The sequence below is a fragment of the Lepidochelys kempii genome, chromosome 1 (genome assembly GCF_965140265.1).
Source record: "Lepidochelys kempii isolate rLepKem1 chromosome 1, rLepKem1.hap2, whole genome shotgun sequence".
Classification (NCBI taxonomy): Eukaryota; Metazoa; Chordata; order Testudines; family Cheloniidae; genus Lepidochelys; species Lepidochelys kempii.
The window spans coordinates 161,313,008-161,337,892 of record NC_133256.1 but is presented as its reverse complement, the minus strand read 5'-3'; the positions used below and the strand labels follow the sequence as shown (position 1 = coordinate 161,337,892).

At 40.3% G+C, this 24,885-nt stretch overlaps 1 protein-coding gene across 2 annotated transcripts in view; it reads left to right on the top strand.

The window, feature by feature from the left end:
• The window catches only part of SIM2 (SIM bHLH transcription factor 2), a 72,945-nt gene that overhangs the window by 30,062 nt on the left and 17,998 nt on the right, over positions 1–24,885 (top strand). For both annotated transcript variants that reach the window (XM_073361054.1, XM_073361064.1), the window contains 4 exons: positions 9,330–9,415; positions 11,556–11,755; positions 18,447–18,553; positions 24,333–24,480. In XM_073361054.1, coding sequence (XP_073217155.1) covers positions 9,330–9,415; positions 11,556–11,755; positions 18,447–18,553; positions 24,333–24,480 — 541 coding nt within the window. The remainder of the gene's footprint in view (positions 1–9,329; positions 9,416–11,555; positions 11,756–18,446; positions 18,554–24,332; positions 24,481–24,885) is intronic.

Below are 24,885 nucleotides of genomic sequence, written 5' to 3'. Positions count from 1 at the left end.
TACTGTCACTGTGGCCTCCCACTGTGCCTGCATCACCATCTATCCCCGACCTACATTATTCCTTCCTCTGCCTACAGGGACCCTCATGATGCTCCCAGCATCACTGGCACCTCTGGTTTCGTCGCCGATGATGCGCTTATCCCTCCCTCCTCTCTTCCTCCCCCGGCCGATGACCATGTGTAGTACCAGACCCTGCTTCATCGCATGACGGCAGCCCTCTGTCTGTCTGTGGAGGATATCTGGGGTCCCCAGAACCAGTTCCAGGACATCCTGCAACCCCCTGGACCTTCCTGTATTGCCTTGCCCATACACTATGCCATCCTCCAACCCACATAGGCTTAGGCACATGCTGGCCTCCTGCTCGCCCACCCCTAAGTGGGTGGAACAACAGTACTTTGTGCCATTCAAGGGAACGGACTTTCTGTTCATACACCTGCCACCTAACTCCTTTGTGGCCCATGCAGCTACAGAGCATGCCTGCCAACATCATTTCAAATCCACCCCCCAAGAATGGGCGGTGAAGAAACTCAACCTTCTTGGGCACACTGTGGGTCTCCAGTTCCTCATCACCAGTTAACAGGCCAACCTGGCTATGTATGACTTCCTGGCATACACTAAGTTGGTAGACTTCCAAGCCTTTCTTCCCTCGGTAAAGCAGCAGGACTTTCAAAGTCTCCTGGATGAGAGCAAGCTGGTTGCCAAGGTGGCCTTCCAAGGTCGATGGTGCTAACACCGCATCCTGGTGCCTGGCTTCTGCGATATTGCTCTGATGCGACTCTTGGGTGTAGTCCACTGGGTTCCTAAAGGAGCTTCAAACTACGCTTGAGGACCTCCCCTTTGACAACCATAAGCTTTTCAGTGATAAAACCAATGAGACCTTCCATGCCCACAAGGACTTCCAGGCCACCCCTCCAGTCGCTGGGTATCTATATGCCAGCTCTGACCCGCAAGCAACATTGGTCATCCTTCCGCCCCTGCCCTCATGGCACCTGCCAACCTGAGCCGTCTCATCACCACCCACGCTCCCAGTGACCCCGATCTTCTGCTGCCACCACCTCTGCCTTCTTGCAACGCCCATCCCAGCAGAACTTTTGACTTATGGGCCAGAGATATAAAGTAGTAGCCTTTACCCTGTGGAAAATAATGCATGAGAGAGGGAATCATGAAAGAAACGTGATCTTTTGTAAGCTCATACTACAAGAAGAATATAAATACTCATATTTTAGTAGCTGCCTTCTTTCAGAAGAGATGAAAGATGAGTTAGAGCAATGAAGATGGATTTCATACTTTCACCCTCAAGGATAATTAGGGTTGCATAAAGCTAACCATAATTTCACAGAAATGCTTGGAGCACTCATGTGCAATATGAGTGAACAAATGCATAAATTCAGTATCCAAAATAGCCAGATGCACTTCATTTACTGCACCATGACATTTATCCTGTTTGCAACAGTTAACAACAAAAACAACAAATCACCAAATTATAAACAGACCATTTTATTTTTAAATGGTGCTCAAAGTCAGACATATTGTCTAATGTACTAGCTAAAGAAGGAAGGGGGATAACTGAAATGACGCACTTTGTGGAAACTAAAATATAATTAATTAAATTAAATTTAAAAAATTCCAGCGGCAATATATTCTCTCTAGAGTTTTCTTCATAAGGTGTTGCTAGGTTTAGGACCTGGCCCTCTTGTTGCAAGGCTGGTGTTCAAATAATTATTTGGCTTTATGGTGGGTTTTACATTAACTTCTTTGTGATTTCTCATATATATGGTATTTAATGAGTAGCTGGAATCATTCAAGCACACAGTACAGAGTTCATTATAGCAGACACATGCACAGGATAATGTGGCAGTGTGAAGAAATATGGGTGAAACAGAAAAGGCTCCTTGAATTGCAAGAGGAAAACCTGAAATTTAGTAAAGTTTCAGGTTTAAAAATAAACTACAATAAGTCTGAAATTTGGGACTTTGGTAGGTATCCCAACTTGTAAAAACCATAAATGATAAATATAAATGGGTGACTACCTCATTAAAATAACCTGGGAATATATATATCAAAAAAGGTAGGTTCTCTATAATATTAATTACACTCCTCTGATTAAGTTAGAACAGATGTAGAAAACTGGTCAAAGTACAAAGTCTCACGTCTATGGAAAATTATTTCAGTAAAAATGATTCTTACCTCAGATCAATTTTGTCTTCCCTACACTATCAATAATCATCCCAGGGAACATCTTGATGATTGGCAACCCTGATGAACAAATTCATTTGAGGACACAAGGAGCCAAGAGTCAAACAAACAGGCTACCCTACAAAGACCTTGGCAAGAAGGAGGACTAATGCTACCCAAAATTAAAATATTATCATCCAGCAAACCAAAGCAGAAATTTACTGTATTGGATAACCCAGGAGAGAGAGCGAGAACTATATAGAACAGGCTCAGTGTCCTACCATCAAACACCACACAGTTCCTTGAACTAAGACAATCTGTAGACCAAAAATAATGTGTCTATAATAGGGCTGTCAAGTGATTAAAAAAATTAATCACGATTAATTGTGCAATTAATTGTGCTGTTAAACAATAATAGAATATTTAAATATTTTGGATGTTTCCTACATTTTGAAATATATTGATTTCAGTTACAACACAGAATACAAAGTGTGCAGTGCTCACTTTATATTTATTTTTGATTAAAATATTTGCACTGTAAAAAACAAAGAAATAGTATTTCTCATTTCACCTAATACAAGTACTGCAGTGCAATAACTTTATCATGAATGTTGAACTTACAAATATAGAATTATGTACAAAAAATAACCGCATTCAAAAATAAAACAATGTAAAATTTTAGAGTCTACAAGTCCACTCAGTCCTACTTCTTGTTCAGCCAATCGCTCAGACAAAAAGTTTGTTTACAATTTGCAGGAGATAACACTGCCCGCTTCTTGTTTACAATGTCACCTGAAAGTGAGAACAGGCGTTCGGATGGGCACAATTGTAGCCAGGGTTGTAAGAGATTTATGTGCCAGATGCATTATAGATTCATATCCCTTCATGCTTAAACCACCATTGCAGAGGACATGCATCCATGTTGATGATGGGTTCTGCTCGATAACGATCCATAGTGGTATGGACCGATGCACGTTCATTTTCAACTTCAGAGTCAGATGCCACCAGCAGAAGGTTGGTTTTCTTTTTTGGTGGTTTGAGTTCTGTAGTTTCCACATCAAAGTGTTGCTCTTTTAAGACTTCCAAAAGCATGCTCCATACCTCATTCCTCCCAGATTTTGGATGGCACTTCGGATTCTTAAACCTTGGGTGGAGTGCTGTAGCTATTTTTAGAAATCTCACATTGGTACCTTCTTTGCATTTTGTCAAATCTGCAGTGAAAGTGTTCTTAAAATGAACAACATGCTGGGTCATCAGAGACAGCTATAACTTGAAATACATGGCAGAATGCTGGTAAAACAGAGCAGGAGATATACAGTTCTCCCTGAAGGAGTTCAGACACAAATTTAATTAACACATTATTTTTGTAATGAGCATCATCAGCATGGAAGCATGTCCTCTGGAATGGTGGCTGAAGCATGAAGGGGCATGCGAATATTTAGCATATCTGGCACATAAATGCCTTGCAATGCTGGCTACAAAAGTGCCAAGCGAATGCCTGTTCTCAGTTTCAGGTGATACTGTAAATAAGAAGCAGGCATCAACAAACTTGTTTGTCTTAGGGATTGACTGAATAAGAAGTAGGAGTGAGTGGATTTGTGGGCTCTAAAGTTTTACATTGTTTTGTTTTTGAGTGCAGTTATGTAACAAAAAATGTACACTTTTGTAAGTTACACTTTCACGATAAAGAGATTTCACTACAGAACTTGTATGAGGTGAATAGAAAAATACTACTTCTGTTTATCATTTTTACAGTGCAAATATTTGTAATAAAAAATATAAAGCGAGCACTGTACACTTCGTAATCTGTGTTGTAATAGAAATCAATATATTTGAAAATGTAGAAAAACATCCCAAATATTTAATACATTTCAATTGGTATTCTATTGTTTAATCACAATTAACTCATGCGATTAACTAAAAAAAATTAACTGATTAATCGACAGCTCTAATCTATAACCACCCTTTTCTGAGAGCAACAATAGAGGAATGGGATAACAAAAATTAAGATCAGACCGATCACCTCTAATGTCCATAGTACATAACACCAAATTCAACCCTAGTAAAACTCTGGGAGACTTTAAAACCTGGCATCATATTTGTATTACAAGAGTTAGGCAACTACTCAGAGACGTTACATTCAGATAATTTGAAGAAGAAAAATCAACTTGCAAGAAATACTGAAGTTCTATTGTACCAATATCTGCAATTGCAACATTTTTCAAACCACCATCTTAAAGGTAAACCTGAGCAGAAAATTAACAGTGAAAAACTACTTGTCACTATTATGAAACACAAGGATCTACTTTCCACCCTATATAAAATTATTTTCAGTTTTTGCTTAGAGGAAACACACTTTTCATGAAGAGGTGGAATGCAGATTTGTGCAAGGAAATTAAGGATGAGGATTGGGAGAGTATTTGGAACAGCAGTCCCTATACCTCAATATACACATTCATAAAAGAAGACTATGTTAAAGTCCTCTATCAGTGGTACCTAATGCCTGTTAAACACATCTATGGTACAGGTATGGGCAAATGCTGAAATGAGCGTTATGAAGTGGGCTGGTTTCTTCACATGTGGTGGATCTGTCCAAAAATTCAGACACTTTGAAAAAGAGGTTGGAAACTCCTTTAAGGAGATGACAGGTGTTTTTGTGAATTTTCCCCAAAAGTTCTGTGCTGTATAACAGACACAAAGAAACGATTACCCATTTGATAGTTGCAGCAAGAATCATAGTTGTAAGGTGGTGGAAGAGATGTGACTCCTCTAAATCAATTGACTCGTCCCAGAAAGTATGGGAAATACAAGTATTAGAAAAGCTGACCCATCAAGTCAAAGTTCTACAGGGAAGAAGATAAAAACTTGGCAGAATTTCCCTGGAGAGAATCATCCCTCATCATGAAACCTGAGAGACTGAGAACTTTTTATTTTTAATATTGACGAAGGAGAAATTGTTAAACTGCCACCTTACTAGTTTGCCACCGCCCTCTTGTTACAGACTCATGAAGACCAGGCTATGTATTGGAACTACTGTGTACACAAAACATATTCTCGATAGAGTTAAGTTAGTGCTACAGAAATATTTCTGTTAAAATGTATTGCCTCTGTTGCTTAAGACCCTGCTTCCACTTCCACAAATGATCTTTAGAAAAGAACTTGTCATAAAAATTGGTGTTCATCATCCAGCTGGGTGTTTATATGGCCCCCCCATCACCATCTGTTCATTAGTGGTTCTGAAGTTATCCCTCACATCCCTATGAGGGAGGAAAATAATTGTCCTTATTTTACAAACAAGGAACTGAGGCAGAGTTGGTGACTTGCTCAAGCTCACGCAGGGAGCCAGTACCAAAGCCATGAACTGAACTCAGACCCACCCAAATCCCATGCCTTAACCCTGTGACCATTCTTCCATCATAGAGAAGCATACTGTATAGCTTCCACCCACCTATTTATGTATATCAGTATTTAAACTTGATAGTAGATATGCCAGTTCATTAAAGTGCCTATTGTTCCCACAATAAACTAATTTGCATTAGTAAGATAAATGGATAATTCCAATGTTTTGCTGGAATTCCAGTCTCATTTAATATTATTGTAAAATATCCTAAATTGGCCTTCTAAAAATATTTTATTGAACATTAAAAGTAAAACCAGAATTCTGAAATAATACAGAGGGTGGCATTTTGGCATGAAGTGACAGTAAGTTGTAAGGAAATTCTTGGGCCTTCAGTTCAACGATCAGGAAAAGCAGTTGATTTGGAAGGTTGATACTAGGTGAGATGCAACGTCTGTTGCCTTTTTTCCTTTAAGCATAGCTCTAACATGAAAAGTGCTTCCTTTTTCTGCAGATGTTTACTGGGATTTTTAAATAGAGTACAATGCAGAGTGTTAATAGTTTCTATGTAGCATCTGAGACTAAAGCAACTGCAGCTGTTAACTGGGTGACAGATGCATAAAAATACACAGCACAAAATTTGCAGTAAAGTCAAATTAAGACAGGTTGTTAGAACAATATACTAGGGGCTAATCCAAAGCCCACTGAAGTCAATGGAAAGACTCCAGTTGACTTCAGTGGGCTTTGGATCAAGGCTGGGAAGAAATCAATGTGTTGAAACTTACCTGAAAACACCTTTCAAAGTGCCCATTCATTGAAGTAGAGTGAGATTCCTCTGCTGCTTCTGTCGCTTCCTGCCAAAATGGTAGTTGTGACACTGCACCCCATATTCTTCGTAGTGATACTATTATGATACGATTATAGGATAATTATGATGTATCTTATGCAAGATAAGTCATGTGAAGTGTCATTGGAAAGATTATGATTTTCTGAATATGATTATCTTATTTGTATGCATGTATCATTTTTGACAGGTTTCAGAGTAACAGCCGTGTTAGTCTGTATTCGCAAAAAGAAAAGGAGTACTTGTGGCACCTTAGAGACTAACCAATTTATTTGAACATGAGCTTTCGTGAGCTACAGCTCACTTCATCGGATGCATACTGTGGAATTTCCACAGTACGCATCCGATGAAGTGAGCTGTAGCTCACCCCACAGTATGCAACCGATGAAGTGAGCTGTAGCTCACGAAAGCTTACGCTCAAATAAATTGGTTAGTCTCTGAGGTGCCACAAGTCCTCCTTTTCTTTTTATGTATCATTTTTGTATTTGAAGTTATAAATGACTATGCATCTGTACTTCAAATGTAGTTACACCTGGGTAACGCCCACTACACAAGACGCTTTCAGTCGAGATAGTGGGTGGGGAAGGGTCTATTAAGGATAATGGGCCATCAGGAAAAACAATAGGCCTTAGGAGAAGCTTATCCCCCACCTGGTGAGCCTTCCTGAGAACAGTCCAAACAGCCTGTAAGTAATGGCTACTGTGACTCTACAAGGACATGTGACCAGGCCACATGATTCTGGACTCCATCTTGGGATGTCAGTATTTTCCCACAAACCGGACTGGGAACCGAATTTTGAAACAAAGGGTTCCCGTCATATGTTTCAGCTATATAAGGCAGGGAGTGACATCATCTGGGGTTCTTCACTCCCCACACAAAAAGACTCCTGGAAACACCTGAGGAGCAAAGACTGAACTGAGGAAAGTGCTGGACCCAGGCTAAAGGGATTTCTAACCTGTGAATGAAACACCTGGGGATTCCAAGTTGTAAAGCAAGTGCAGCTTGCCCCTTAAGAATCTGCAGCCTGCTTGTATCATTTCTTAGGGAGAGAAACTGCTAATTCATATCCAATCTATTTAGTATATTAAGCTTAGTTTGTGTTTTTTTGTTTATTTGCTAGGTAATCTGCTTTGATCTGTTTGCTATCACTAAAAATCACTTAAAATCTGAACCTTAGTAGATAATAAACTTATTTTATGTTTTAATCCAAACCAGTGAGCTTTGACTGGAGCGCTTGGGGAAAATCTCTGCTTGGTTACTATTGTTCTCTTCACATTGAGGGAGAGGTGGATTGGGTATTAAACCCAAATACTGGCCAGATTTGACCAGAGCAGGACAGTACTGCTATAGGGTCCTAGGCTGGGAAACTGGTGGTTAGAGAGCCTGCATATAACTGCAGCTGGGTGAGTCTCTACCCGTGTGAATGCTGGTGAAAGTGCAGGCTGGAGGGCTTTGCAGCTTGTTACAGCAGCACAGTGTGAGAGGGAGCCCAGGCTGATGGGTGAGAGGGCTCAGTGGTACCCAGTTCCACATGGCCCCCTGGGGAGCAAAAGGTTAGAACTATTGACTACCTTTGGATATATTAGAACTGCCATAGGTATTTCTCAAAAAAAAAAAAATTGCTACGTGAGGATTTTAAATTTTTTAACGATATTTATGTACCTTAGCAGGGCTTAATTAACAAAACATCAGTGACTTTTCCATTAAAAACATTTTCCTTAAAAACTTCTCTTAAGAGGAGTCTGCTTGTTAGTGCCCTGAATAGGTAGCAACTTTATAAAGTGTCTAGGCTTGCAAGTTTTGGCCCGATGACTGGCAATGAACAGTGAGATTACAACAACATGAACTTTTCGATAAGTTTTCTATTCTTTTACTGCTTCCAAGATATTGATCTATGGTTCACCTGTTGTCTTCAGTTCCTACCATATGAGAGACTGAATCTGTAAACTCTGCCCTTGAGGCCAGCAGAGGCTAAGATGTCACTGCTCAAGGGAAAGGCCTTTCATTTAAAGTTTGGAGGCCCAATGCCTCTGACATTCTGGGGTTCACCCAGGACAGTAAAGGGTTCAGTCATTGTCTGCCTTGTAGCCCTGGGTGTCTTGTGACTGTGCAGCTTTCGTTCAGAGCTCTCACGTCAGCAGCCTGCCAGCAGGCCACAAGCCTCACCTTGGGTTTGCCCAGCTTGGATACTCCTTGCAAGCTGACCTTAGTACCTTTCCAAGCCTGAATTCACCCCAAAATCATCCTTCTTCAGGATCCGGTTCCTCTCATTAGACCCTCTCAGAGAAAGCATTAGATTCGCTGCCTCTACAGAGACAGTAGAACGTTCCAACCTGCCATCTTAACACAGTCATACACTTTACTGAACGATACCCGCACTGATGATTTATAATGACAGCAAAACACATTTATTAACAAAAGAGGATGGATTAAGTGATGCCAAGTAAAAGGAATAAAGGTAGAGATGGTTGCAAGCAAATAAAAGTGAACACATTCATCTAGAAGTCTAAAACTTAATCTGGCAAGATACACTCTTTTTGTTCAAGACAGTTTCTCTCTCATCCACTGTCGTCTTTCCAGATTTTTACTGGCTTGCCTGACCAGGACCCATCACAGAGATCAAATTGAGCTGTGCAGTCACAAGACACACAGGATTACAAAGCAGGCGTTGACTGAACCCCTGACTGGCTTGAGTGAACTCCAAAATGTCACAGCCCCCAACTCTTGTAACCTTTAAAATAAATCACAACTATCAGCGATCTTGGCAGAGACAGCTGACCATGAATGGGGACAAAGATGTGTCATGGCCATCTTCCTATTGCCCTCTTTCCCTAAAAATAATAATGACAATCGAAAGGTTAATATAAAATGGCTGAAATACCCTGCAAATACTTATGTTAAATGGTCAAAGTAAACATTACGGGTGATTTTTGAAACCTATATTAATTAAAATACTATGGCTTATGTTTTCAGAGTACGAAATAGAGAGATCGTTTTTTCTCCGGATGAAGTGTGTCTTGGCTAAGAGGAATGCAGGCTTGACATGTAGCGGCTATAAGGTAACATGCTGAAGCCTTTCCATGTTCAAAGAGTAACAGGTTTTATGATATGGATAGCTGTAAAACAAAGTCTGCTACTGAAAAGAGTCAGAATGCCACCACTGGGTGCAGATTTTCTTATTAATGCAACAGTACTCCCTGAAACTATGGGCCAGATTTTGATACCCATGCTCATGCTGACTAGTACCTAACTCCACAGGTAGTCCCATTGATTTGAATGAGATTATTCCCTGTGCTGTTCAGGATGAGTAAGGGTATCAGAATATGGCTCCATGTGCCTGTATATCTCAGTTCAGGATTGATGTCTACCACAGTCTCAGGTTTATTTATCAACCTCTTAGCATACATTGTTTTAATAGTTACTGCACTTGAACATGGGTGATGGTAAATACTGTAATCCTACATGAGCACCTGCCATTCAAGCATGTATTTTCAGCTTTACTTTGTGCATTTATTCTCCCATAAACTAAACAACATATTTCTACTACCTAAGCAGCAGCTGAGAAAGGCACCTTACACACAGTTCTACTGAAAATAAATGACTTATTCAATAGCAAGAGAAAGAACACCTCAGAGTGACCTGCTGTTGTTTTAGAATTCTTCCAAGGTGCAGACATTTACCTCCCCTTTTAAAGTTGAACAGTTATTCCTGAAAGTGTAGTTCTGGCTGGTCAACTGTCCTGCAGTGTACATTGTTCTAACCCATAATTTATATTGAAGCAATTTTTTAAAAAGCTGAGTAGGTGGTGGCATCCCTCTGTTTTTCTTCTTAGATTACAATTTATCAGGAAGTGGAGTCATGTGCCATTTTTCCTCCTTGAAGTCCTATTGCCTGGTTACCGTGTATATTGTTTAAAAATGTGATTTTCTAGAGCGCTCAGCATTGCCTTAACTCTGCTCTCATCAGTCAATGACTTAAAGATTAGACCAATGCTGAGCACTTCAGAAGGTACCACCTGAATAGCCTAAGTGCAAGGGAAACCAAATATGCCTAATTGTGAGGGAATGAGGAGGCTCTGATGGGAGATTTTAAGTACATTATCACTGGGTTATTATTGACTATCATATAAATTAATGATTGAATGGGGAGCTTTAAGAGGAATCTATTTTTAGAAATATAGATAATGGATTGCCAAGAATTGCTTAAGGCAGTGGACACACGCTCCTTTTTACTGGAAGAATGTACAAGTCAAAACAAAGGAAATATACAAATAAACTGAGGGATATATAGAATGTGGTTTTGATACTTGTGGAGTTTCCCACATGATATTTGGACTGAGCCTTGCAAGAGAGTGCATAGCCAAATAGTAGCTGTTACAAACTAAGAATATTTATGTTCCTCAGAAGAGTTTCTAAGAGCATTTTGCATTTACCTTTGTTGCCCCAAATCATTATTTATTCCTTCTTACAGTCAAGTATCTAAATTTTAGCATCAGATATGCACATGCAACTCTCATGGATGGCAACTGGAATTATGTACATGTATGTCCAACTAGAATTTGAGCCTTCGACATTGGCATTGTTAATTTGTCCACAGGGATCATCTAATCCTGATTGGAAAGAAGCAACGCTTTTAATGTGTCTAAATAGATATTTAATCATTTATAATTAGGGCTACATTCATAAGTCTCTTAAAGTGTATCTGTTTTCATCATAATGAAGAACAAATTCAATAGGAGTAGTTTTGATACATCAAACTGGCTGTTAAAGTATTGCTTGGAATATGTATGTCTGTTGCATGATTAAGTCACCATCAACGGCAAATTTCAGTTTATTTGGTTAATGCACAATAACTATCTTATTGTATCTATATTAAATGTATATTTTATAACCTAAATTTAAAGCATTAACTGGAGAGCAGTCCATATGGCACCAGGGCCCTTGCATTTTAACACCAGATTACTATGTGCTGGTGACAGTAACACAGGTTCACAGCATGACTGCATCTCTACTTACAAATAAGACACTTAGCAGCCTTAAACTATGCAGACAGACAAATGGTGTTAAGAGAAATTGTTTATATCACCATTGAAATAGGTGCAGCAGAGGCTGAGAAATAGATGCTCTCAAGATGCTGTCTTGACCTGTAAGACCTCTTCCTTTACCTTCAAATATTTACTGTGCTTTCTTTCCATGCCAGGTGATCCACTGCAGTGGCTATTTGAAGATACGTCAGTATATGCTGGACATGTCCTTGTATGATTCCTGTTACCAAATTGTAGGACTGGTGGCTGTGGGTCAATCTTTACCTCCCAGTGCAATCACTGAGATCAAGCTTCACAGTAACATGTTCATGTTCAGAGCAAGTCTGGACTTAAAACTTATATTCCTAGATTCCAGGTAAGCAAAATGATTTGGTTTCCATCATATAGCATCGAGAGTTAAGTTTTGTCAAACTATAGGGGTTTCTAAATACTTCAATACACTTCATTTTTAGGTGTATTTTAACTATGACATCATTAAAATTGAACTTGAGCACGGTAAAAGTATGCGGAACTTTCAAAATGACTCAGTAAATAAGGCAATGTTTTATCTTTAAAGTATCAAGCCTACGGAACCTGATTCTAACCTATAGTTACATGTGTTATGGTAATGTCCAGAGGCCTCAAGGATAGATAAAAGGTGGGGGAAAGGAAGCATTATTATGCCTGTTTTACAGGTAGAGAAATGAGTCACAGAGAGATTAGGTGACCTGACCAAGGTAACACAAGAAATCCATGGCAGAGAAGGGAACTGAACCCAGTCTCCCAAGTCCTAGTTCAGTGCCTTAGCTGTGAGACCAGCCTTCCTATCTAATGTCCTTAACCTTGCCTACATTATGGGTTTATGAAGAGATACGAGTGACAATTAAGTCAAATGGCCATTTAAAAAAAAACCCAAAAACCAGACATTAAATCTCTTCAGAAAAATAACTATTGGGACAGCTTGCAAGATTGCCCAGTGCACAAGCTATGCCTGGATTTATGGGAAATAGGCACCAGAACCATCTCAGCACACTCTACCGATACAACCCACGTGGATGCCTGAAAGAACTCCCACATGGGCAACGGGAAAGCACAAATCTGAGCTCAAAGAGACACATGAAGTGTCATATAATTTCAACATATAATTATGCCTGTCAATGTACTGTGATGATCTGTATGGTCCAATTTTAGATGTCCCAAGGGAAGAACCTTCCAGCAAATTTCCAGTCTTATAGGTTTAACTACCAACAGGCAGATAATTCTAACCCCCACCCCCACCCAAAAAAACCCAACCAAACCCCACAGTACTAGGACTGTGGAACAAGATTTGACCCACTTGGTGACTTCCGTGACATGCTGGAGTTTCAAGGAAAAGAAATGATATTCATACATATTGGTAAAAAAGTCTGTGACCAACACATTGGAGAAGTTTTGCAGAGCAATTTAAACACTCAAAAGCATGCTGTCTCTCCAGGCTAAGATCAATGAGGCCCAGTACTGAAATGCAAGTTACAATTTGTTTTAGGAATTCTCTCTTTTTTTGGCATGTTTAATGCAATACATCCAATATTGCTAAGCACTGAAAGCTGGTCTATGCTAGCAAGTTATGTCGGGTTAACTATAGTTGCTCAGGGCTGTGAAAAATTTCACATTATGTGCGATCTAGTTAAGCAATCCAAGCCCCGGTATAGACACTGTTCGGTCGCCAGAAGAATTCTTACATTGACCTAGCTACCGCCTCTCGGAGAGATGGTTTTACTCCAGTGATGGAAGAACCCCTTACTACAGTGATGCAACTGCAGTGCTGAAACTGTGCCGTTGTAGCATTTCTAGTGTAAGGCTAAGGCTCAACAATATGCCTGTACATGGCAGAGCTAAGGTAGGGTGAGGAAGAGGTGCTCTAATGGGACCTCAAGAGGTCTTCTAGTCTAGTCCCCTCCACTCATGGCAGGACTAAGTATTCTGTAGACCCATCCCTGACAGGTGTTTGTCCAACCTGATCTTAAAAATCTCCAATGACAGAGATTCCACAACTTCCCCAAGCAATTTACTCCAGTGCTTAACTACCCTGACAGGAAGTTTTTCCTAATGTCCAACCTATATCACCCTTGCTGCATTTTAAGCTCATTGCTTCTTGTCCTATCCTAAGAGATTAAGGAGAGCAATTTTTCACCCTCCTCCCTGTAACAACCTTCTATGTACTTGAAAACTGATATGTCCCCCCCGCAGTCTTTTCTTCTCCAGACTAAACAAAGTTTTTTCAATGTTCTCTCATAAGTCATGTTTTCTAGACTTCTAATCATTTTTGTTGCTCTCCTCTGGATTTTCTCCAGTTTTTCCACATCTTTCCTGAAATGTGGCGCCAAGAACTGGTCACAATACTTAAGTTGAGGCCTAATTAGCGCAAATAAAGCGGAAGAATTACTTCTCATCCTGTGATTCTATGATACTAAATGGAGTTGCCTGGAGGCATAAGTGTCTTCATAAGAGACAGTCTATCCAGAGGCGCTGATCGGAGCACAGTGAACAAAAGGTCCTGTTACACCACTGAAAAAGATACAGCCAGCACTGTCCCCACACTTGCCAGGAAGCACAAGGGTGGGGTCCTGCCCCTGTCCCACAAAGATGAACTTCTGGAATATCAAGCATTGTCAGTAGTGCTGGCCAGCGCCCTTCCCCTAGCACTCCCCAGTCCAGCTGTCCAAATTATCATTACCTCCTGACAGGAAGGTATTCCCCTGCACTCTCTCCGACTCCTGCCGGTAGTGTACCCACACAGAAACCCCACAGAAAGGGCATAATCGTGCCCTAAATGGTAATAGGAGAAAACAACTAAATATATCAGCTTTAAGGAGAAATAGTTTTAAATAGTTTAAAAGTTAATTCCCGCCCACAAAAGTCATCTGTGGCTGCTGCTTTACTGTATGCACCCATTCATTCCCTCAGTTTCAAGGGACACTGGAGGGGAGATGAGATAATTTTGGCCAGTTCTGTTCCCCTTCCTGTTTTCCTTGTTCACACATTCAGAGTCCTTTTTACATCCCAAGATGGAAATCAGGGATGTTTGGAGTAGAAATAGACCAAGGCTGCAAAACTCAGATCCAGAATCAAACTTTTCCAAACTCTGAGTGTGTTCAGATCAGGGCGTTTGACCATTCTAGAGGTAGCTGCAAAACTAGGGATACAGAGCCAACATCTGGAGCTGCTCAACTCCAGGATTTTGATTTGAGAGCACATCTTTGATCATTAGTTAAGCAAGAAAGCCACATGAAAATCACTCTCTTCATTTTAATTGCACTGAGATCTGAGTGACTGATGTAAATCAGACCTAAACATGGCTTAAGGTGCAGTCGTTCAATGCACCTCTCACAGTTACAGGGTGAACTGTGCCTTAGATCCCCTTTAATCACTCTCCAGTGCACTTCTTACGTGACAAGCCTGGCTTCATACACCTCACCCTGCATGGAACCTTGTGGTCCAACCACTCTTAGATGGGTCTCTAGGGCTGTTTCTCAACTGTGTTAATGTGACAGGCCCAGCTGAGTTTGGCACCTCTCAGTCCTTTCACTGCTGGAACCTGTGACCAGAGAGTAGATTAAAATGACTCAGATGGGGCCTTCAGAACATAAGAACGGCCGTACTGGATCAGACCAGTGGTCTGTTTAGCCCAGTATCCTGTCTTCTGACAGTGGCTGGTTGGACGTTTAAGAACACCCAGAACAGGGCAATTTCAAATGATCCATCCCCTGTCATCAAGTCCCAGCTTCTGTCAGTTGGAGGTTTAGGGACATGTAGAGCATGGGGTTGTGTCCCTGACCATCAGCTAACATCCATGGATGGACCTGTCCTCCATGAACTTATCTAATTCTTTTGGAATCCAATTATCCTTTTGACCTTTACAACATCCCATGGCAACAAGTTCAATGGGTTGATTGTGCGTTGCATGACGAAGTTGTTCCTTTTGTTTGTTTTAAACCTGCTGCTTATTCATTTCATCACGTGACTCCTATATGACGGAATTATGTGAAGGAGTGAACAACACTTCCCTAATTCACTTTCTCCAGACCATTTGTGATTTTATAGACTATTATTATATCCTTCCTTAGTCATCTCTTGTCTAAACTGAACAGTCCCAGTCTTTTTTTAATCTCCCCTCTTATGGAAGCAGTTCATATCCCTCATCATTTTTATTGCCCTATATCTTCTTTGAGATGGGGTGACCAGAATTGCACACAGTATTCAGAATGTGGGCGTACCATGGATGTATATAGTGGCATTATGGTATTTTCTGTTTTATTATCTATCCCTTTCCTATGGCTTCTAACACATAGCTTTTTTTGACTGCTTCTGCACACTGAGTAGGTGTTTTCAGAGAACTATCCATGAGGACTCCAATATCTCTTTCTTGAGTGATAACATAATTTATACCCCATCAATTTACATGGATACTTGGGATTAATTGGCATTATTTATGCATTTCCCCAAAAGTACAAAACCCATCAAGCAAAGGATAAAACCAATTAAAGTCCTATACGTCTGGATCTGGTACATCTTAATCTTTCCTTGCCAGCTTTTGTTATTCCCCCTCAGCCCAGCTAACAACTCATCTCTTGCTGAGAGAAACAGACTGTCCTGATCACAGTAGGCTTTCCTGGTCTTTTTTTTTCCTCGCCAACCTGTCAGCTTTCACTGATACCCTGGACAGCCACCTGGCCACTCACTCAACCCCCATCCTTTTCGAGGGCCAGGGCCCTCTAATGCAGTGGTTCTCAACCAGGGGTATGTGTACCACTGGGGGTACACAGAAATCTTCCGGGGGTACATCAACTCATCTAGAAATTTGCCTAGTTTTACAACAGGCTACATGAAAAGCACTAGCAAAGTCAGTACAAACTAAAATTTCATACAGACAATGGCTTGTTTATACTGCTCTATATACTACACACTGAAATGTAAGTACAATACTTATATTCCAATTGGTTTATTTTATAATGATATGGTAAAAATGAGAAAGTAGGCAATTTTTCAGTAACAGTGGGCTGTGACACTTTTGTATTCTTATGTCTGATTTTGTAAGCGTGTAGTTTTTAAGTGAGGTGAAACTTGGGGGGATGCAAGACAAATCAGACTCCTGAAAGGGGTACAGTAGTCTGGAAAGGTTGAGAGCCACTGTTCTAATGTCGTAGTGTTCCCTTTGACCTCTCTCTCCTCAGCCTTGCGAAACAGCGATAGGATCAAGGCTGCTGAATAGTCTCCTCTTCCTAGCTATAAACCTGGGCATTGTGTTTGTTTAGATGCTCCTTATGTAGGCCGGTTGGTTTACCTTTCCTGCTTGGTTCCCTTAACAACCCCTTTTGATCTAACTCCATAGCAAGTAACCCATCCAACAACCACACACAGGTATGCACTATATTCATGAAAAATAAACCAATGTCTCCCACTTGGTCATAGAACCACTGCGCACTAGGCAGAATTTGGGTGTTGAGTTTTGTGACCAAGGAGAGAGTGGGAGTGCTGTGGAAGCCACATCCAACTCCTCCCTCTGCTCCCTCCCCCAACACACACCTTGCAGAGGGAGGAAGCTCTTCACTTTACCCTCAAGTGACCTCCACCTCATGTCAGTGTACAAATCACCAATAGCCCCTAAGGAAAATGCATCTAAATCCTTCCCAGATGAAGGAAAGGTTGCCATGTTGGGGGATCTTTAGGGAGGGATTGTGTGTTTAGGGGAAGGGTCACTAGAGGAGCCTTCTTTCTCCTTCCCTCTCTCTCTCACTCTCTTGGGTGCGCACACACACACACACACACACACAAAGCCAACAAAGGAAGCCTGAAATCATGAAACCTACAAAGCACCTTTTCCCTCCAACCGATGTGTCAGTATAAAATAAATGTAAAGACCTGCTTCTCTGCAGGGCTAAGCAATGAATGAAGCTCTAAGGAAAGAGAAAACAAAAGGCATGATAATCAAAAAGTGGAGTTCAAGTTATTTGCAAGACCCGATTACACTGTGTAACACCTCTTGTATTCATTTTACAGGATTGCTGTGTTATCTTGAAACTGAGTGCAGTACCTCCGCTCTGCTGTTAGAGATGGAGAAAGACCATGGGAGTGTAAATGCCACCAACACATAGATAAACAAACAAAGCTAACTGTGGTTAAATTCCTTGGTGTAATTTAGAGTATATTTTTCTATCAAGTAGCAAGGACAGAAAGAGCACTTGGGTCATGTAGTCTGATCCCTCTTGTATTGTGTGGGACTATTTCTATAAGGGCCTACTAAAAAGTTTCTTGCACCTTCCTTGAAGTGGCTGATGCTGGCCACTGTCAGCATACTGGACTAGATATATCTCAGGACTGATTCCTCATGGCAATTCTTATGTATTCACTACCTCACTCCCAGTCTGTCTGCAGTGATCGTACTTTTACTTCGCTCCACTCAGTTCCCATCCTATTGGTCTTAAAGTTAAGAAACTTTTGCCTCACGTCTATCTTAAGCTTTCCTTCTCCTTCTTTAGCTTCCAGGCATTGCTATTGTTCCTTGTCCTTCCATCTTCCAAAACGGTATAATCCTCTGCCTTCCTTTAGACTGTTAGCTTGAATTTATTTATAGACTGTGGGAACGGCCACTGTAGACTAATTATTTTTGCTATGCTTATATATCTGCAAGGGCGTAAAATTTGTCAATAGTTAAAAAAAAAAAGTTACTTTACAGTTCCACAAACAGATCATCAACTGGATCTTTGTGCAGAGGATCATTCATGTTAGTAGTTCCAAAGTTGCTATTAATAAGATAAACTAAGTAAAAATCTAATGCTGAAATAAGTTAACAGATCCTCCTCCTTGACTATATCTAGGACACTCCTTTGTGTACAACATTACTGCACCCTGTATTTGGCAGGCGTACCAAAGTTTTAATTTCTTGTAAAGATGATTGTTCTCTATTTCCAAACCAACATGATTTCTCTGCAGCCTTTTAGCCTTGATTAGTTGGCAAAATCAATATTAGTTTAATGAATTTGAATATTTCTAGAGATACTGCTCATCTGTCAGCCTTCCTCTTCTAGGGTGACTGATTTAACTGGATACGAGCCCCAAGACTTGATAGAGAAGACCCTCTACCACCATGTCCATGGCTGCGATGTCTTCCATTTACGATATGCTCACCATCTCTGTAAGTAATTGACATAAAGTGACTGGCTCAAACCTTCAGCTTAGTCAGTAGGGTCAGGAGTTCTGCAGACAACAGCATAGTGGTGCAAGGAAAACAAATCTGAAAAGGGACAGATCTCAAGTGCTCAGCACCCATAATTGAGACCAGATTTTCAAAAATACTCAGCTCCCATTCAGGAAGCAATTAAATGGTCTGATTTTTAAATGAGCTCATCACCCAATATGCTCTGTTCTTTTCAAAATATATTTGGCTACCTATTTTGCTGCCCAAATGGGAGCAGAGCTGTTTTGAAAATCTGTCCCTGATTGTGAAAAAAATCTGTCTCTTAATGGTCTTAGTTTGGAAAAAAAAAAGTTATGCAACAGTTCCATTGATTTTTGCAAGTACATTGGTAATAATCAGTGTGTGTTTGAAATGTTGGATGGAAAACCAAAGAATTCTGAGATGCATGTTCCTTAGTAGCATGTGGATGAGTTCTGAAAACAGAGTGTCAGGAGAAACAGGTACATTAGTAATTCCCCACTGACAAGAGGGCAATTGATCACCTCCTCAAACATCTGTATTTAGTTTATTCACTGAAATAGTCATACAGCAGCATTATTTATTTATTTATTTATTTTTCCAGAAGCAAATTGGGGTAATAGAAAATTTTTCTGATATGGCTCAGACTTCCACGCCCAACTCTTACCACATACACTAATTATGTAAACGAACAACCCAAAGAAAAGACAAAAGAAACCCAAACCATTGCTAATGAATTGGTTTCCAGATTGCTACCATTGGTTTAAAACAACCAGAAAGAAACCATCCTTACCCTCTCTGAAGAAGAATTAATCCCTTATGTTACTGTGTGATATTAATGAAGATCTGGAATATATATAAGAACTATATAGGAAGATGACCTTACTGTACTTAGAGCAAGTCAATAGTGAATGACTTAATATCAAATTCTGTTGACTCCAATGGGAGTTATGCACAGGAAGGCAGAAATTGACTCTAAATATGTTGGCATTTTCCAAAGAATTAGTGGAAGCTCAGACTTGCTAAGTCACATTATTTCCTACTGGCTCTTATTCTTAGTCTCCTCTTTTATGAAAGATCAAAAACTGTTTATATCCTTAGTTCCTTCCTATGGCATCTGACTGCTCACCTGCACAAGCCAATGCTCATTTCCCCCCTCTGATATTATTTGAGATAGCGATGTCAAACAGTAGAAATGATTCTGATAAAGCTATGATCTTCTTCTGAAAAACTGTATCTCACCTTTACAACACAGTCATGATCATCAGAACCCATAGCATCAGAACTCATTCTGGTAATGGAAGGCAATAGCTGATACTTTGGTCCAGTTTTGTAAACAGGATTTGAGTGGTGCATGAGTGGAATTTTAAAATACAGAGATATGACTAAGCTACTTAGTTAAAAATACTGATCTGGATGCTATAACTGAACTATAAAGGTAAAAAATTACGAAGTTTAGAAACAAGTTTAGAAGAAATATAAGAGACACATATATAAATTACAAGGTCTGACGAGTTAAAGTAACCAAGGGCCAAGGAGAAAACGTCAGAATACTTGGGGAACAATAGGAACAGTAAAAAAGCATGGCATGAATAGCGAGTAATAAGAATGATGAAAACAGATGTAAAATGTACAAACTTCTGTGCCTCCAGAGAGCACTATTATAATCCCCCCATCATCCATCAGCAAACATCTGACGAGTATGAACAGTAGAAGGTTGTCAGGTCTGAATGTACACAATTTAGCATTCTATGAAAGAGTCTGATGATTAAGTGTCACCTGACGTTAATCTGGAGAGAAAAAAATCTTACACCTGATTAGGGAATTAAAAAAACAAAACCCTATACTGAGATAAGCTCTTCCAAAATAAACTCAAAAACTGTAAGACAAGCATTAGAGAGAGCCATGAAGGAAACAATAAAACTAGAAGTATAATGGGTGAAATAAGAACAGCAAGACTAGTAGATGTGAGAAGTTTGCTGAAGATATGCTGATATAAAAATAGTTTCCTGTTTGAAAAACATTTGGTAGCTTCCAGGTTGAAGAAAAAAATGTTGACATTTCAGAGGGTTTACTTATTTCTATAATGCCATCAGTGTGCAGGGAATTGCTGTACAAAGGAGGAAGTTTGCCACTCAGCTAATGGGCCCCTGCCTAAGGAGCTGAGAGTCTTCAAAACCGGACAAGTGAAGCCATTACAATGCAAACAAAATACTCCTAGCCTCAGCTGTGTCTTTTCTCGTGAGCCTTCTTCCTTTGTAGGGAGGGTTCAGTGCACCAAAAATGTTATAATCTCATTGTTTCTACTCCACAAATTGCTGCCAGTTTGTCCAGGAACTGGATCCTTATGCCAGAGCAGACAAAGTACAAGCCCCAGCTGCTCCCTAGAAGGGAACCTCACAGGTACAACGCCCAGTATAATGGAGGTGGTGCAGGTTAAACTCTGCACCACCTTGAGCCTCTCGTCTCCCAGTGTAATGCTCAAGACTTTCAGCAAAGCTTCACTGCTCTTCCAGGCAGCTAGGGAGCTTTAAAGGGCTGCTATTCTGTTAGGGCACCATTCACTGATCATGCAGTTGTAGGGAATCCAGTGGATTGCTGAGTGGTCTGATCTGGGGAAGCTTAGATAATTACTGTTGCAAGTGTAGGATTGAAAGGCCAATTTACCTGTAGTTGTGGCCTTGAGCACAGGCTGGTGAATGATGCATTTCAGTGAAACCTATGGAGCCTTTTAAAATAGCCATTTATGACAGACCAAATCGGCCAGCCCATGTAAGCCAATCTTTTCAGCCTGCACGCTCAACCAGGCAGGGAACTACAAGAGAGAAACAGCCATTCACAAATGGCAGAAGAAAGCTGTAAACTGAACAGCCAAGAGTAAAAAGCTGCTGAATCCTATCCAGCTGATTGCACTGAGGGTCACTTGGGCCTGCACAAGTTGGCTTGGTAATAGACACTTCTCACCCAGAAAGACATGGCTGAGGTCTCTTTGTCAGTAGCTCACAGGGCAATTTAATGCAGGGTCAACTGCGAACTGATCTAACATTCTGTATTAGAATCGTGGCCACTATCCTTTGTCCAACGAGATGCTTTCCTCAAAGACTGCCATAAAGAAGAACACAGGAGAGACACAGCTTATACATACTTGGGAAGTGAAGCTGGAGCTTCAATTCTTTTGCAACCTTTAAAACATTGTCTTAACAGAGGACCTAAAATAGGAATTAGGAAAATGAGAAGGCAACTGACAAAGGTGGAGCCCAGAACAACTCCGAATGCACAAAGAACACTGCTGCGGATACATGGAACAGAAGGTGCTCTACTAGTATTAATTTATGCTTTGGAAACTAAGTAGCTAGATAATTTGAATTTGGGATAAGAGAAACCTGAGAATTAGACTAAGGGTATGACTACACTTTGAGCTGGGAATGTGATTCCTATCTTGAGGAGACATACCAGTGCTAGCTCTGATCAAGCTAGCGCACTAAATATAGTGTAGCTGCGATGATGAGGGCTAGACACCTTGAGTACATGCTTAGTGTCTGTGATGGGCATGTACTCGGCGTGGCTAGCCCCTCCTGTTCCTATGGGTACATTTTATTTTTAGCATGTTAGTTTGATGAGAGCTAGCATGAATATGTCTCCTTGAGCTGAGACTCACTTCCCCAGCTTCAAGTGTAGACATCCCCTGAGGTAGAGGAAGTTGCTTTTGGAAAAGTAGAGCCCATTGAAAAGCTCTCTCTCTCTCTCTCTCTCAGAAAATCAAAGCAAAATGAGTGTGTGCCATTTGGGAGGCTTTGGGTTCTTTAGAGTACAGGTAAGCATGAAAGCATGATGCACAGAGATTTAACTGGACAACTCTGAGTAGTAACATCACAGATGTAGACTAGCATTAATCAAAGTTGTGACACTAAATCCTAAAACAGGAAATTGAAGATGGGCTCCTTTGTTTTGTCCAAGACGTGAACCTTTGAATTAATGTATTGAGCTTATGGTTATAGAGAAATAGGACAACCTAACATGATATAAAAGAAGCCAGATGACTAAAAAGGGACTCTGAGGCTTGGCATCTACCATGATGGATTCCTGGTCTACCTCTCAAAGGATGCTGCAGTTTACCTTGGTTTTTTCAGAACGAAGATGGACTGTGTCTATTAGTGGAGGAGGAGCTGACTCCATAGCCAGAAAGATCTTGCAAGAGTAATTTTTGAGGGGATTTCCTGAGGAACTCCGGCAAGATAAACTTTTCTTCAAATCCAGTCTAATGAGTTACCACCTGTGTAAATGAAAATGAGAGGAACCTAATGTGAGATGATCCGTATACTGTAGATACTAGCATTCTGAAACTTCAGGGGGGTAGTACCAAGAACAAATGTTCTAATCCTTCCATGACTCATTTAACCCAAAGTTCTAGCTCCATTATAGTATGTCAGTCTCTCTAACCAGGTATTTACAACATGCACATCACCGTGGCATCTGACCACTGTCAGAATTTACAAAAACATAATTAGTCCAAAGACTGAAAACCATGTCATTAACTACCAAATGGTAAAGAAAAGTGCTCTTCTATTCCACCCCTACTACTGGATACATCTCCATCAAAATAACCCCCTGTGAATACAAGTAATCGAATGAGTCCAAAAGTTTCATTTCAAGCAGTCGTTTTCTTCACTACCACTGGATTAAAGCAGAAAATTATTGCTTGTCTGGCCAACTTATTGGCCTGATCCTGCATCGAAAATCAGCCTAGTTCCATCTGGGAACTTTACCATCCAGTTCAGTGGAATGCAGAATCAGGCCATTAGAGAGTAAGAGAGAATCTCTATTTCTTCATAGTGTATCGTACAAACCTACTGCGAGTTGCCGCTATTGGCTAAATCGGAGCATTTGAACACCACATACTGCCTTTTTGCTCAACGTAAAACAAATATTTGGGTGTGTGGAAAAGGAGCAAGGTGGAGCTTCCCAGCAGGCCTTCAGGGTCATGCAAAAATGTTCCAGAGCTGGAGTTATGGCTTTGTTGTGAAGCATTAGTTAAATCTCTGGCACTGAACCAGAGAGATCTGTGGAGAGGGAGCCAGACTAAACTTTTGGAGATTGTCCCCAGTTCTAATTTTAGCATACCCCTTCACAGAGAAACCAAGCAGGGTGTTTAGAGGATTTACACCTCCAGTAAAAACTCTCCAGTAACTGATTTGCTTCCTGAGACTACTCTTTATTTGTATGTTTAAGAAAAGAACCAAAGAACTGTACTTTAAATTTGTCATGTTAAAAAAATAAGCTCAGTCTTCAAAATACAAAGTTTACTTTCCAGACGGGAAAAAGAAAAGCAGCCAAAAGTACATTACAAATGCTCAATCGTGTTTCAATCAGTCAATTGCAAATGCTTCCAAATTCTTTGGTAAAATTAAAATAAAAGCAGTTCTCTCTCTGTTTCCAAATATTTTTGGATTCTTCAGACCTTTTTAAAAAAAGCAGTCCAAAAGATGGGGGTGGTTATTTGCACTTCCAGAAATAACGACTTTGTTATGATATGAGTGGAGAATAAATTGGGGGATAGAGGGCAGATGAAGATAAATAGTCTGTAATAAGATATTTGTACACAATTATGCAAAACCCAGAGAAACTATATAGAGGAGTGTGGTCTTTTCAGGGAAGTTCAGAGTTTGTAGGGGACAAGTTTACTCTTTACAAATAAATCACTGTAGGAGCTGGTCACAAGGTCAAGCAATGTGAAATACTCTTTGCATTATGTTCACAGTGTTGGTGAAAGGCCAAGTCACAACCAAGTACTATCGACTACTGTCCAAGCATGGAGGTTGGGTTTGGGTACAGAGCTATGCTACCATCGTGCATAACAGCCGTTCATCTCGGCCTCACTGCATAGTGAGTGTCAATTATGTCCTTACGTAAGTCAAAATATTTTGTACCAATAAAGACATTTATCAGTACTTAATGGATTACTAATTCAATCCTTTATCCAAGTTTATTGTATTAATCTCTTCTGGTATCATCTTATATATATACAATCTACAGCAATTTCTCTTTCCCCACCACCTCCCTCTTTTACTTACAGTAAGTGACCGTATGAATGACATATTGGGTAAAATGAGTGCGTATCCACTCTGATTAGATTTACACACTATTATCTTGCATTCTGAAGGATTCCAAAAATTTGGTGGTGAACATGTCACATTACTGGTAATTATTTGGGTTACAGGGGAGCCCAGAGGCTGTACTTGAGATCAGAGCCCCTGTATGCTAGGCAAAGTTTATGACCTGATGAGTTTACAGTCTAACTAGACAAGACAGAC